At 35.3% G+C, this 14,777-nt stretch overlaps 2 protein-coding genes across 2 annotated transcripts in view; one reads left to right on the top strand and one right to left on the bottom strand.

Annotated features, from left to right (window-relative positions):
* LOC133197761 (phosphoenolpyruvate carboxykinase [GTP]-like) overlaps nt 1–5,509 on the top strand; it is a 16,942-nt gene extending 11,433 nt beyond the window's left edge. The window contains 2 exon segments of the mRNA XM_061333964.1: nt 2,812–2,977; nt 4,723–5,509. Of these exon segments, the coding sequence (XP_061189948.1) occupies nt 2,812–2,977; nt 4,723–4,910 (354 nt within the window). The 3' untranslated portion in view covers nt 4,911–5,509.
* Nucleotides 5,510–5,543: 34 nt separating this feature from the next.
* LOC133197763 (uncharacterized) overlaps nt 5,544–14,777 on the bottom strand; it is a 33,169-nt gene continuing 23,935 nt past the window's right edge. The window contains exons 5-6 of the mRNA XM_061333965.1: nt 7,271–7,384; nt 5,544–5,774 (exon numbers count right to left, since the gene is read on the bottom strand). Coding sequence (XP_061189949.1) covers nt 5,669–5,774; nt 7,271–7,384 — 220 coding nt within the window. The 3' untranslated portion in view covers nt 5,544–5,668. The remainder of the gene's footprint in view (nt 5,775–7,270; nt 7,385–14,777) is intronic.

The following is a 14,777-nucleotide window of genomic DNA, read 5'->3' as shown; positions in this document are numbered from 1 at the left end:
CCACAATGGATGATCAAAGTTATACATAGGAATATATAGGAAAAATCTTCAAAAATCTTCTTCTCAAGAACAGCAAAGCAATGATTGGTAATATTTATGTGGAAGCATCATCAGGTAGTGTAGATTCAAGTTTGTTCAAATCATGACCCCCGGGGGTAGGGTGGGGCCACAATGGATGATCAAAGTTTTACATAGGAATATATAGGAAAAATCTTCAAAAATCTTCTTCTCAAGAACAGCAAAGCTATGATTGGTCATATTTATGTGGAAGCATCCTCAGGTAGTGTAGATTCAAGTTTGTTCAAATCATGACCCCCGGGGGTAGGGTGGGGCCACAATGGATGATCAAAGTTTTACATAGGTGTATATAGGAAAAATCTTCAAAAATCTTCTTCTCAAGAACAGCAGAGCAATGATAGGTAATATTTATTTGGAAGCATCCTCAGGTGGTGTGGGTTCAACTTTGTTCAGATCATGACCCCGGGGGTAGGGTGGGGCCACAATGGACAATGAAAGTTTAACATAGGTGTACATAGGAAAAATCTTCTTCTCAAGAACAGCAAAGCTATGGTTGGTCATATTTATGTGGAAGCATCCTCTGGTGGTGTAGATTCAAGTTGTTCAAATCATGACCCCCGGGGGTAGTGTGGGGCCACAATGAATGATCAAAGTTTTACATAGGTGTACATAGGAAAAATCTTCAAAAATCTTCTTCTCAAGAACAGCAAAGCTATGATTGGTCATATTTATGTGGAAGCATCCTCAGGTGGTGTAGATTCAAGTTTGTTCAAATCATGACCCCCGGGGATAGGGTGGGGCCACATTGAACGATCAAAGTTTTACATAGGAATATATAGGAAAAATCTTTAAAAATCTTCTCAAGAACAGCAAAGCCACGGTTGGTAATATTTATGTGGAAGCATCCTCAGATAGTGTAGATTCAAGCTTGTTCAAATTATGATCTCCAGGGGTAGGGTGGGGCCACAATGAAAGTTCAAACTTGTATAGAAAAAAGTCACAGTTCAAAAAATTATGAAAGCCTCATTAGTAAGTGTATATTCAAGTTTGTTCATATCATGACCCCCCCCCCCTTTCACTTTTAGGGGTAGGTAAGGACCACTTATGCATTTAAGTTTTTCAATACTAAACTGATTTTTCCTTTTTTCCTAGCCACAGTGCTCAGGTGAGCGATGTGGCCCCTGGGCCTCTTGTATTTAAACTTTTCAACCTTTCAAGACTGAACTGATTGCTTTTTCCTAGCCATATTGCTCAGGTGAGCGATGTGGCCCCTGGGCCTCTTGTTTAAAATGTGTTGATGATTCCGGAATCGCGATCGGTCTGGTGTAAGTTTTACTAAGCATTTTTCATTTCCGGTTTTGAAGCTGTAGCATAGGCAATAGCCGAGAAAAATATAGGCATATGGACTCCTTTTTCCACATAAAACTAGCTGCAATAATGCCCTCTCCCTTTTTTTTAGATTAAAAAAATCGGAGAGGGTTACATTATTGCAGCTAGCCCAAAACCAAACAGTATGCATAAAATTATAACATGTCAATAAATTTACATGTATCAGATTTCAAACAATTTCTTCAATGACTACATCGCTGTAATATAGAGAAAATAAAAAAAAATTCAAATACAAATTAGAAAAAATGCAAAAAAAATTTGTTTGAAAAATCTTTATTTACAACAAAATTACAAAAATCAAGGAAGTTAGATGGATAGGCTGTGTGCTACTCCTGTGATTTTTTTTTTTTTTTTTGGGAAAAATTGCCTAAAAAATGTCATATTTAGAACAAATAAAACAAGTCAAAATATACCCAGAGAAGTCCCAGATGCCAGCTCCTGTAATGTAAATTACTATTGCTGAAAGGGGGGAAACCCCCTCTAGGACTCACCCCACTCGGGCCGATGGCCCTCGGTTCACGCCTTCGGCCCTCAAGTCAACAGTGCCCCCTACTTTTTTTTTCTCCACCTTCTCTAAAAATTAATGAGAACCCTGATCTCAAGAACTACTGAGCCAATTTCAACCAAACTTGCCACAAAGCATCCTTTGGTGTAGGGGATTCAATTTTGTTTAAATCATAAAATAAAGGCCCTGCCCTCTTTCAAGGGGAGATATAATTAAGAATTAGTGAAAATTTAATGGCATCTTTTAAAAATCTTTTTATTAAGAACCACTGGGTCAGAAAAAGATGAAACTTAAAAACTTAAATGAAAGCTTAATTACAAAGTGTCATTTCAAATTTGTTCAAATCATGACCACCAGGGGTAGGGTGGGGCCACAATGGGCTTTCAAGGTTTTACATAGGAAAAATCTTAAGAATAGCCAAGTTATGATTTTTTTATATCTATATGGAAGCATCCTCAGGTAGTGTTGACTCAAGTTTGTTCAAATCATGACCCCTGGTGCAAGGGGAAGGGGGGGGGGGGGCACAGTGGGTGATCAAAGTTTTACATAGAGATATATAGAGAAAATCTCCTCTTCAAGAGCAGCAAAGCCATGAATAGTCATATTAATGTAGAAGCATCCTCAGGTAGTGTAGATTCAAGTTTGTTCAAATCATGACCCCAGCGGGTAGGGTGGGACCACAACAGAAGATCAGACTTTTACATAGGAGTATATAAAAATTTCTACTAATGTTGGCATCAGTTTAAATTTGTGTTTAGGTGCAAGTTCAGCTTACTTTTCTTATGGGACAAAAAACCCATTTTATAAAAGGGAGCTGTACCAGGAATAACCATCCATTCAATTAGAAATGTATCAGATTTTGCTTTGTTACAAAGATACAGTTTTATATTTTGTTCTAGATGCCAAAGCTTTACCATGTGAACTGGTTCCGTGTAGATGAACATGGTAAATTCCTGTGGCCTGGTTTTGGGGACAATATTCGTGTTCTCGATTGGATCTTAAGAAGGTGTGAGGGAGATGAATCTATTGCCGTTAAGTCTCCAATTGGTTACCTCCCCAAAAAAGGTCAGTCTTGTACTGCAATTAATTACATCCAATTTCTGAGATTTTTTCACCTTGAGGCCAGTGTTAATCTTGTCCAGTTTTAGGTCACCTTAGTCACTCAGGTGACCTATTGCTTTCTGTTTTTGTCAGTTATCATGCATCAATATTTAGAACTTTTCAGCTTCTCTGGAACTGCTAAACCAATTTTAACCAATTTTGGTATATAGCAACTTTGGGCAAAGGGGAACAAAAATTTTCAATTTCATTCTCTCTGCCCCCTGGGGCCTGAGGGATGGGGGCCAAAACCAATCAAATTAATACAATCTTTAAAAATTTCCTTTACTCTTTTAAATCTCCTTTACAAATCTTCTTTACTTCTTAAAATCAAGCAGTCAAACTGTTGGCATTATTATAATAAGCATTTAGCCCTCTACCAAAATTTTGAAATTGATGGCTAAGCGCATAGATACAAGGAGCAAGAGACCTTCCAAAATTGTGAAATTTTTAGTCCCTGGGTCAGGGGTTTTGGTGGTATGGTGGGGCTCTTATAAATCTATAGTGCAGTGAAATGCATTATTTCTTTGACAATCTCCTTCTCTGCCCTGCGAATTTTTTTGAGACAAACCAAGTGCATCATAATGATGAGGAAGAGTGCTTCTTCCAAAAATTGTGAAATTCATGGCCTCTGGGTCGGGTTCTGGTGGTAGGGCTAAACTCTGTTGATCATATAGTGAAAAAGCATTAAATCTGTGAAATTCTTTTTCTCTGCTCCTGGGTATTTAGCAGGCAAACTAAGTGCGTGGTTGTGATGAGGAAGCGTGCTGGGTCAGGGGTTTTGGAGTTAGGGTTGGGCTCTATTTTGATAATGGAAGGAAATTTTTACTCTGTTTTAAGAGAAGTTATTCCCCTTGGTCATTCACCTATAAATGATAACATAATCACTGTTACTGATTGATAAGTAAATTGATTAAAGATTTATACAAGAATTTTTATTGTATAATACAAGATGTTTTTATGGTCAGGTAGACTTTGAAATAATAGGTGAATAAAAATGAGACAAAAACACCTTATCTTTGTTCAATAAATGTTATTCAAAGACCAAGAGAGGCCAGTGGTATGGGGAACATTCTGTATTACGTGAATACAGTGTTTTAAGGTAAAGCACTATTGTGTTGTTAAGTTTTAGTGATAGGGTGTAGTTAGCTGTGACACATACAGGCAAGTACTAAATAGATCTACTCTCCAAGTTGTTGCTTATTACCAAAGCTTTTTATGGATCCCTGGTCATCCTTTTTCTGTTGATTTGAGCAACATGTCTTTATGTGTCAATTAATTCTAATATGTAATTATAAAATTGCTTTCCAATTGATCCTTTATAGGGTTGTATTATACTTAGTTGACCATTAAGATCCTTGGGTCTCTTGTTAAAATTTCAGAAATTGGTTCAATTGGTTTGAATGTCTTAAAATACATGTATTTAAAAAAAATATATTGTCATTGAAATATTTACTTGACTATATAAATTGTAAAATATCTGGGTATGACCTTATTTTCTCTCTATCAGGGAGAATTATCCTGGGTATGATGTTATTTTCTTTCTATCAGGGAGAATTATCCTTGGTATGATGTTATTTTCTCTCTATCAGGGAGAATTATCCTTGGTATGATGTTATTTTCTCTCTATCAGGGAGAATTATCTTGGGCATGATGTTACTTGATCTCTATCAGAGAGCATTAACCTGAATATGATGTTTTCTCTCTATCAGGGAGCATTAACCTGGATGGAATTGAGAAACTTGACTGGGACGAACTTTTCAGCCTCCCCAAGCACTACTGGCTGGACGACACCAGGGAGAGCAAGAGATTCTTGGAGGATCAGGTCGGTATTGATGTCCCTCAGCCCATCTGGGATGAACTCAACGCCCAGGAGAAGCGCATAGAGGAGGAGTTATAAGACCCTTCAGCAATAGAACTAGGTGATCTAAGAGAGACAATCTGATCTTTCCTGCTATAAGCTTGTACTTTTTTTGCATATTTAGGAAGGAGTTAATATCCTGCCTAATAAAGACATTAATTTGTGAATAACTGTTGTCTATACTAAGTATAGGAAGCAAAATGTATGTTTTAGGGAAAAAAAGTGTGAACAGGAGTTAGTTTTTCTTAAAAATCATGGATACAAAATGCATAATATTATAAATCCTTTAGTAAAAATCTATACATGATAATGAATTTCAAAGAAGGTTGGTTTTATTACTACATCTTGATATGTAAGATTTTTTTGAGCCGTTTGTTATATTGATATTTTGTATTCACCGTTGTTTAGCATTTTTTTTTTTTTTGTTCTGAGAGACTTGATAACTCTGCTAACTTGAGATAGATGTATCAGATATGCTTTTGTCCATAATTAATTGTTTGTTCTGTTTGTTATAGATCCCAACAATTGGTGCATTTTGTTTGTTAAGCTTTTGCTTGCTTGTGCCATTTTAAGTGCGTTTTTATTTTGTAGGATGTACATGTAATAATTCATTCTATTTAAGTAAATAATAGTCTCAACTGCCTTTATCTTTTTTGAAAGACAACAACTAGATTCTAATTATATTGAAAACCTGTTTTTTGTAGAATTTATTTTACATTCAATACTTTATGTACAAAAATGAAGACACTGGCATTCAAAATTAATAATAGACACCAAATTAAGCTATATATAGATGATCACACTTTGTTGTAGGGGTTAAATGGGTAGGTTAGTGTGACAGTTTTAGACAGAGGTCCTTTCCTGGCAAATGCTTGCTTCCTGTATTCTTCAAGAGGAAGTTCCCTAAAAAATAATAAATCATTGATACATCTGAAAGAAATGTGGGTAGCAGCTTTTTATTTTTAAATTTGCTTTTTCATTTTTCTAGGGTATATTTTACTAAACTTAAAGTCTCATGGGCCAAAATGCTCACCTGAGACAAAATGTTCACCTGACTCATAAACAAAGGTGTAGATCTTGTAGCTTTGGGACAAATTTACAAATTGAAGTTGTGTTCTTGCAGAAGTTCATATATTTTGTGTGCAACTTAAACCCCATTGTGGCCCCAGCCAAGCCTCGCAGACCATGCTTTGAACAAATTCAAATTTCCCCAATCTTTGATTTGAAATTTTTAATTTTAGCCCTGCTGTTTACTATGAGAATAAAGATTTTATTATCCTCTGGGAGGGGGAGGCAACAATCTAACTTTCCTGTAGATTATTATTTTTTTCTAGTTTTGTGGTTTTTCAGAATTCTAAAAGGCCTCACACCATTTTCACTATTTCTTTAAAATTAAAAGGAGCATGGTCTTTTGTTTTCAAGATTGTATCCCATTTTGTGCTAAGTTGCTTGAAATTAACCAAGTAGTTCGGAGAAGTTGAAAATTTAATAGATAGCACCCAGACAATAGACAAATGATGATGAGAGAAGCTTGTGTGACCCATGGTACTGGTGAGCTAAAAACCCTAATTTCTATCATTTCATGTGAATATTTTCATCATTTGATAAACAAGTTTTTATATATATAAGAAATGGTTTGGATGTGCAAGTTCATTAAACTCCAATCACTCAACTCATAACCATGGAAATTGATAAAAAAAAATACTTGATATATATATATAAACTCATTTCTTACACAAACCCTGATTATAACCTGAAAATTGGATGAAGTGGACTATAGCAAAGTCATTGTGATCTCTCTCAACATAAGTCAAAGTCATGACACGCCTCATGTCATAAGCAACCTTTTCTTCAAGTACAATATTTTATATTGCTGAAATAATTCACTCAATAGACGAGAGCTCCTCCAAATCACATGGGGTCAAAGTCGTGTCACCCATTTTCAACAAAGCTAGAACCCCGCTTAGAGCTTGACTTTGCGTCTAGATCATGACCATGTCGAAAATAAATATCTGACCCCATGCAACCAGCCCTCCAACCCCCTTCCAGACATCCTGACCTCTAGTCACAGAGGCGGGTCAAGGATTTTTTTTCAAAAGGGGTCTAATAATCTCTAACAGATGTCAGACTCGGAAATTTTTGGACAAGCAAAAAAGGGGACCCATAAACAACCGAACCCCCCCCCCCCTTCCACGATTCACAGAGTGTCTTTTTAAACAAGCTTTGTATAAAGTAGGAACTGTACTTTTTTAATCACAAATTAATGATCTGCAAACGAATTTCACATTTGTATTGCCAGTAACTAGCTATACACCAGCCTAGGAAACATGAATCGTTAGCGGCACTGCATGCCAGCAATACTTTTACGTAGAATTAATTAAATTGACCAATGGCGTTACCTGTAATTAGCTTTCATGGTGCTGACCATATACGTTGGCTCGGGTTGCCTGGCCAGTTTGCTTTCTGTCGGGGTCCTGGGCACAAAACCAGAGTAACCCGGACACTGTCGGACACTGAAATATACAATACTACGTCATAAATTACAGCTGATGAAAGCACATATGCATTGCTTAGTAAAAATAACATTTAAAATATTTTACAAAGAACATATACAACAGACAATATAATGAATAGTAGATTTTGTAAGAATATTTGTTATGTTATTTTAAACCAGACCCCGACATGTCTTCCATTCTACAGCGCCAGCTATGACATACTGCATATTTAAGGTCTTCCGCTCCAGGCGGAAGACCTTCTACTGATTCTGATGGTTAAGATTATTAGGGTCTTCCGAGCTTCCTTCGGAAGACCCTACTGTTATTCTACTGTTTCTTATTATTATTTTATTTTTTTTTTCCCGCCGATTTTCAGCAGGCGATTTCTCGGAGACCTTTTGTCCGATTGCTATGAAACTTTCAGGGTAGATACAATGTATTATTGCCTAAAAACGGTTTTTTCAAATTTTTGATATATACCCCCGTTCATGAGTTATTGCCCTTTAATCGATATTTGGAGGGTCTCTTGTCCAGTAGATTTCTCAATAACGACACATGATATTTGCATGAAAACTGGAGAACTTGTAACTAATACATTGCAGATGCGCAGAACATTAAAATTGTAGGCTAATTTTTTTAAGTTCAGAAGCTATGTGACGGCAAGTTTTAAGAATTATTTTTCCATGAAATTTTACTGCTTTTTGTTTAATAACTTTTAAACTGATAAAAATTTGGTAAGACATATAGAATAAAAGTTGTGTGTAATTACGAGAGCTTTCAGATAACATCAAGAAAAAGGGGCTGGCCCCTATATTCAGGGGACAGCAGGTCATAAAAGTATTTTTTGGATAGCTAAAAATATTAAAATATTATGAAAAAGTTTGAATGACATAATTTCTAACATATTAAATCTTGTCATGTGGTATAAAGAGAAACAAGCTCCGTGCTATATTTTATTCTATTTTATATAATAATTATTCGAGAATCGTACAGGAACAAGTTGTCTACAAACCAGCCACGCCTTTTAGGGCATCGTAACACATGCTTGTACGGTTTTAGATAGTTGTTGTGTTTTAAATAAATTGTTTTCATTCGATTTCTCTGTTTTCTGTTATTTAAATCGTTTATAAATGCAAGTTATTTACAGAAGTAAAGGTAAATCAACATTTACAAATGCATCCGTATATAAAGAGTCTTGTTTGTAACCTGGATGTAAACAATCACGAGCGACATTGTGGGAAGAAGACACTAAAGACCCGATATACGAAAAACGTGATTTGATCTGATGCTTTGTTGGCAAATATTTAAAAAAAAGTGTAGTTTAGTATAGCATAATGCTTCATAATCAATAATTTTTTAAAATAAATCATGTATAACACTCAATCTGATTATTTTATTTTTTGAAAAATCATCAGGTCGAATATTAGGTCTTTAGTATATCGAGTCTTTAGTACGTCCCCGGAAGTAGCCATGCAAGTCGGAATTGCAGACAGAAAATGAGAAGAAAATATGTGAAGTTGACAGTTGTACATTTTCTTAACGTACGAGCCGTATGTAGACATGCACGTTTAATCCACATCTACGAAGCACATAAAATCCTTGGTTGCGTACAGGGAGCATTAGTTTTAAAGGGATATATATATTCTTGCGCAAATTGTTTACGAGGAAATTCTGACGATCACATTAACAGCGATGAACAGTCTTGTGTCGGAGTTTTCTGTGATAAATGTAGCGAGTGTAAGAGTTCACGGTGACATTTTAATATATGATTGGCGTGGACCATGGAAATGAAGGTTAGAATTTTTCTTATCTAAAATTTAACAGCTGCTTACAGCACTGATGTTTACATGTATATGCCAGCAAATGTATAAATGTACGCACAAACACTGATGTATGTTATCTATTTTATGGTTCAGTCTCTGACTGTTACCCCTGACATGACATTGTCAAATCCCCATTGCTTTACCTTATATTTAAATGCATGAGAGCATGTAATTTCACCAAGACTTATTTTTTTTTATTGAAACAAAAAAACTGCAAAAATTCAACAATACACTGTCTAACATACTACATGTATAAACATGATAATTATTGTTATATATTCTTCAACAAGTATGAATAGCTGTTATAACTAGGGCCTTAATTAATATTATAATTTGTTATACCTTTAAAAATTTGTTCTTATATAAATCTATACTAGTGTACACTCATTGACAAAATGTCTAACATTTCCAAGGTTTTATGAGCAATCATAAAAAAATCTATGTTGAACCGCAAGTGAGATATTGAACCTGTCGATGAGATAATTGGACTGCTTACATATTACAGTATGCGCGGGATTAGTTAAATCTCATTTGCATTCGTTGGTGTTCGAAAGTTACGGAATTGACAGAGTTTTACCTCAGTGCTGGTAAAGGAAATTTACATCACGGAAGCCACTACAAAATACTTGTATGTCAAACAAAAAAAGAAAGTAAAAGATATAACAAAACATTTATTGACCGTGTTCTCGGGGTAAAATGCAATTTGCTGACCCCTTGAACCAAACTGTTTCCCTTCGGCCTAATGGCCTCAGGCAACAGTTTGGTTCTTGGGTCCGACAAAACACATGTTGCCCTCAAACCCAGTTAGTAGATGTGTATTATTATTGGAAAATCTCAAAAATGTCACTCAGTTAAATTGCAAAAGAAATTTGGAAATATATTTATACATAAAAATTTGAATTATTTCTGTGATAAGACTGCAGGATTGATTTGTGTTTTGTTTATTGCCCCTTCAAATTTTTTTTAGTCATATTATTATGCCACCACTTGCTGGTGGAGGCCTGCAAATATAGACCTGTACTTGACACTTAAGGCCTTTGGGAAGTGAGGGATCTTTTTCGTGCCAGCACCTTCTATGACACAGAACCTCGGTTCATAAGGTTTCATCCAAGGACCCTATCTCCACATCCAGCCGTGGGATTTGAACCTGCGACGTAAGGATCAGCTTCTTACTGACACTTTGATTGATTGTATGTTGTTTTACATCTTACTTGAGAATTTTTCTCTTGTATAGAGACATTACCAAATACTGGTGAAGGGCTTCAAACATAGACCTTAATACTTGGCACTAAGGCCCATTGAGCAGTGAGGGTTCTTTATTGTCCCAACATCTACTGTGAGGTTTTTAAGGTCTCATCTGAAAAACCTTTGACTTTCATTCTAATGCTTGGCGCTTGGTGAAGGAACCTTCATTACCTGTATGTTTATGTCTTAGGTTTGACACAGCAAATGAGAATCAAGCCCAGGCCTCCTGATTACAAAATGAATGCCCTACAACTAGGCTACCATTACAGATAATGAACTAGATTAATTACCATGTAAAACATTGTTTAGTAAAAAATTAGTTCTTGAAATTAGAATAAAGAATTATTTATGATTTGGGTATGTAAACTTAGAGTGGTATATGGGTTATACAGTAAAACACGCTTACTGCGAACAGACTTAAATAAGGAATTGAAGCATATAGTGAAGTGATTTTCATTCCCTGTGGTTTTAAAACATACTGAAAACTAAACTGAAAAATGAATACATTTATAATGAATTAAAATTATTTGTCCCTGGCACTTACAAGGCAGCATGTTTTACTGTAATGACAAAATAATGGGGATTTGTTTTCACAGTGGCTGTATATTGTGAATAATTTAATAAGTCGATAGCAACTTTTCAGTTTTAAACTAATCTCGTTCAAGCAGATGCTTGTCTGTCTCCGTAAACTCCAACGAGCAGGAGTTTATTGAGACAGTCGAGCATCTGCTTGAATGAGACTAGTTTTACACATGCTATCTACATGATCTAAGTGGTAATTTTTTAAAAAAAATATGTATACTGGTATATTATTTAAAAAGTACATATTATACAAAAAATACCGACTAACCGGTTATGAAAATCATAACCCGTCATCCCATACTAAACCGGTTACTATATTTCTGACTGATTAGATGGTTACCCAGTTGACCATTGCCATCCCTAATAAATTTTTTACATGTATAAGTTATGTGCATTTCCTTTGTGAAATCATGAAAAAAAAAACTCCTAATTAATCCCTATTTATATTATATTTTGTAATTACATCCTCAAAATTGACTGCATGTAAACATCTATTTAATAGAGTACTTTTTACAAATAATACACGGAAAATGTGACAGTATCTTTGAACTCTGTTTGATGGTTTCATTAGGGGTGTCAATGAATATTCGAGTACTCGACTATCATTCAATCATATTGACTATCGACTAAAATTTGTTAAGTTGGTTGTTCATTTAAAATTTGCTACTCTTAAATTCAATGTAAAACAAGAGGCCCATGGGCCACATCGCTCACCTGAGCACATTGGCTAGGAAAAAAAAGCAAAAATCAGTACAGTATTTAAAAGTTTACAAGGAGGGGGGTGTTGAATTTTAAACTACTTGATGATGCTTTTATATCAATATAACAAATGGCTTTGTTGTTCTTGAGCAGCAGATTTTTTTCCCATATATTCATTTGTAAAAATTTGATCCCCCATTGTGGCCCCACCCTACCCCCGGGGCCCTCATTTGAACAAATTTCATTCTACACTACCCAAAGATGCCTCCATATCAATTTGACTAATCATGGCTTTTCTGTTCTTGAGAAAAAGACTTATATATTCCTCTGTAAACTTTGATCACCCATTGTGGCCCCAACCTATCCCTGGGGTAATGATTTGAACAAACTTGAATCTTCACTATCTGAGGATGCTTCCATATAAATATGACCAATCATGGCTTTACTGTTCTTAAGAAGAAGATTTTTAACGATATTTTCCTATATATTTCTATGTAAAACTTGGATCCCCAATTGTGGCCCCACCCTACCTCCGGGGGTTATTATTTGAACAAATTTGAATCTTCACTACCTGAGGATGCTTCCACATAAATATGACCAATCATGGCTTTACTGTTTTTAAGAAGAAGATTTTAGAGATATTTTCCTATATATTTCTATGTAAAACTTTGATCCCTCTTTGTGGCCCCACCCTACCCCCGGGGGTTATGATTTGAACAAATTTGAATCTTCACTACCTGAGGATGCTTCCATATAAATATGACCAATCATGGCTTTACTGTTTTTAAGAAGAACATTTTTAGAGATATTTTCCTATATATTTCTATGTAAAACTTGGATCCCCCATTGTGGCCCCACCCTACCCCCGGGGGTCATGATTTGAACAAACTTGAATCTTCACTACCTGAGGATGCTTCCATATAAATATGACCAAACATGGCTTTGCTGATCTTAAGAAGAAGATTTTTAAAGATATTTTCCTATATATTTCTATGTAAAACTTGGATCCTCCATTGTGGTCCCACCCTACCCCCGGGGGTCATGATTTGAACAAACTTGAATCTACACTACCTCAGGATGCTTCCATATAAATATGACCCAATCATGCCTTTGCTGTTCTTAAGAAAAAGATTTTTAAAGATATTTTCCTATATATATATCTATGTAAAACTTGGATCCCCCATTGTGGCCCCACCCTACCCCCGGGGGTCATGATTTGAACAAACTTGAATCTACACTACCTGAGGATGCTTCCATATTCCCCCTCATTTGTCTTCTATAATGTGATAGATATTTTCATATAGATTATATATTTTTCTTTAAATTATAACAAAACAGATGGTCTTTTTGCATATTTAATGAACAAAATATCAGAAATATGTACATTTTCATGTAATTATTGGATTCTACTAAACACCTGAAATTTACTCACAAATGCCAAGTAAGGACAGGATGATCACTTTAATTATTCAGGGGAATCAAATCCATGTATTTGATCACTCAGATACATTGAAATTGAATGGAAATATACTCAGAAAAAGGACAGTCAGTAAAATCAGATTTCCACAGTATATTTTCTATAGAATCAGGTAATGGTTGGAGGGGTAGGGTAGATAACTGCAATTTTCAGGACACTTCTTCTTGAACCTTTGATGCAAGAGGGGTTTTTGTATATTACAATAAATATCCTGAAAAATAGATTAGGTTTTCTTTTTGCAAACAAGCTATAGATGTATAAATTCAAGCAATTAAGAGGTAAAATGGGATTTCTCAAAACATTAAAAATAGGAGAGTATGTGTTTCATGTGAGTACATTTCATGAAGGCATGCAATTCTTATTGAATTTTTTATATGTAGCTGCATTTGAAATTGATCAAAGTTACCATTAAACACTGTTTTGATAAGAAATAGATTCTTTTGGATTGTAGGAGTTGGTCATTTTTGAAGTAACACAAAGAATATGGGGTTAAGGTGGTTGACCGACAATTGGTGGGGTCACTTATTTGCCTCTAACTTTTTAATTTTTCATTGAAATAAGACATATTTAGTATATTTTTACTCAGAATTGATTGCACTTTTTAAATATGGAAAGTTATTTTAATTAAAAAGCAAATTTTGAAAGTTAAAGGTGGCAGGGGATAGTTTCGTACTAAAGACCCGGTCAAATTTCTTAAAAAATTGAGATATCCCCTGTTTGATGTGATATTTTATGTAGAAAAATGATTAGAATAATTATGGGACACATTTGCAGTGTAGCAAAGTGCTTGCTGAAAAAAACGATGTGCAACTTGTAGGTGTCACTATGACGCTTATCATATACAGAGTTGTAAATGCGAACCTAAGACATGTGGTCAGTTGCAGAGGAAATTCAGCTGAAAAGCAGTAGGCCTTAGAAGAAGGTGTGTATCTCAGAGGGAAGATGAATGGCCCCATATCAGTTGGTGAATTTTCATTAGGGCATGCATTGATTTACAGACTACTGGGTGTTTTATCCTGCTCGCTCGGGCCTGGGGATGGGTTGTATGGGTGCGACTGAGGCCCAAATCTTGGAAAAACAAGCCAAAATTTGGGGAGACCCCATGTGCATTTTTGGTACATGTGCACTCTACTAGGCAGATTACATGTAATTTGTTGACATAATTTGTGAGCCATGGGCATATGAAGTGTAATTAATTAGCCCGTGGAAAACTGTCCCCATCTACATGTTTTTATGGATCGCATGTATATGTGTACCCCCTCGGCACATGTTTGGCATTAAAAAAAACTATCCTCTGCCACCTCAGTCAAGTTCGATTTCTTCATAATTAGATAATTCATACCACTATTGTGCTTGATGCAAGTAATTAGATAATCCATACCAAGAATAGTCTTGATTAGTTATAACAATTGTTTGTTAAAGTAATACAAAGACAAAAACAAAGCTTTTTGACAATGCTTTTTAAGTGATTGGGCTTTCTGGGAGATTTCCAATTTAGCCTACTTGATGCTGAAATTCCCAATTCTGAGGGCCCCAGCCCCCAGTCCCAAAGTACTGAAAAAAAAACACTGGCAGTAAATATTAT

Source organism: Saccostrea echinata, unplaced genomic scaffold (genome assembly GCF_033153115.1).
Source record: "Saccostrea echinata isolate AGI-Se365-2 ecotype Australia unplaced genomic scaffold, CSIRO_AGI_Sech_v1 ptg000030l, whole genome shotgun sequence".
Taxonomy (NCBI): Eukaryota; Metazoa; Mollusca; class Bivalvia; order Ostreida; family Ostreidae; genus Saccostrea; species Saccostrea echinata.
This window is presented reverse-complemented; position numbering and strand designations above follow the sequence as displayed.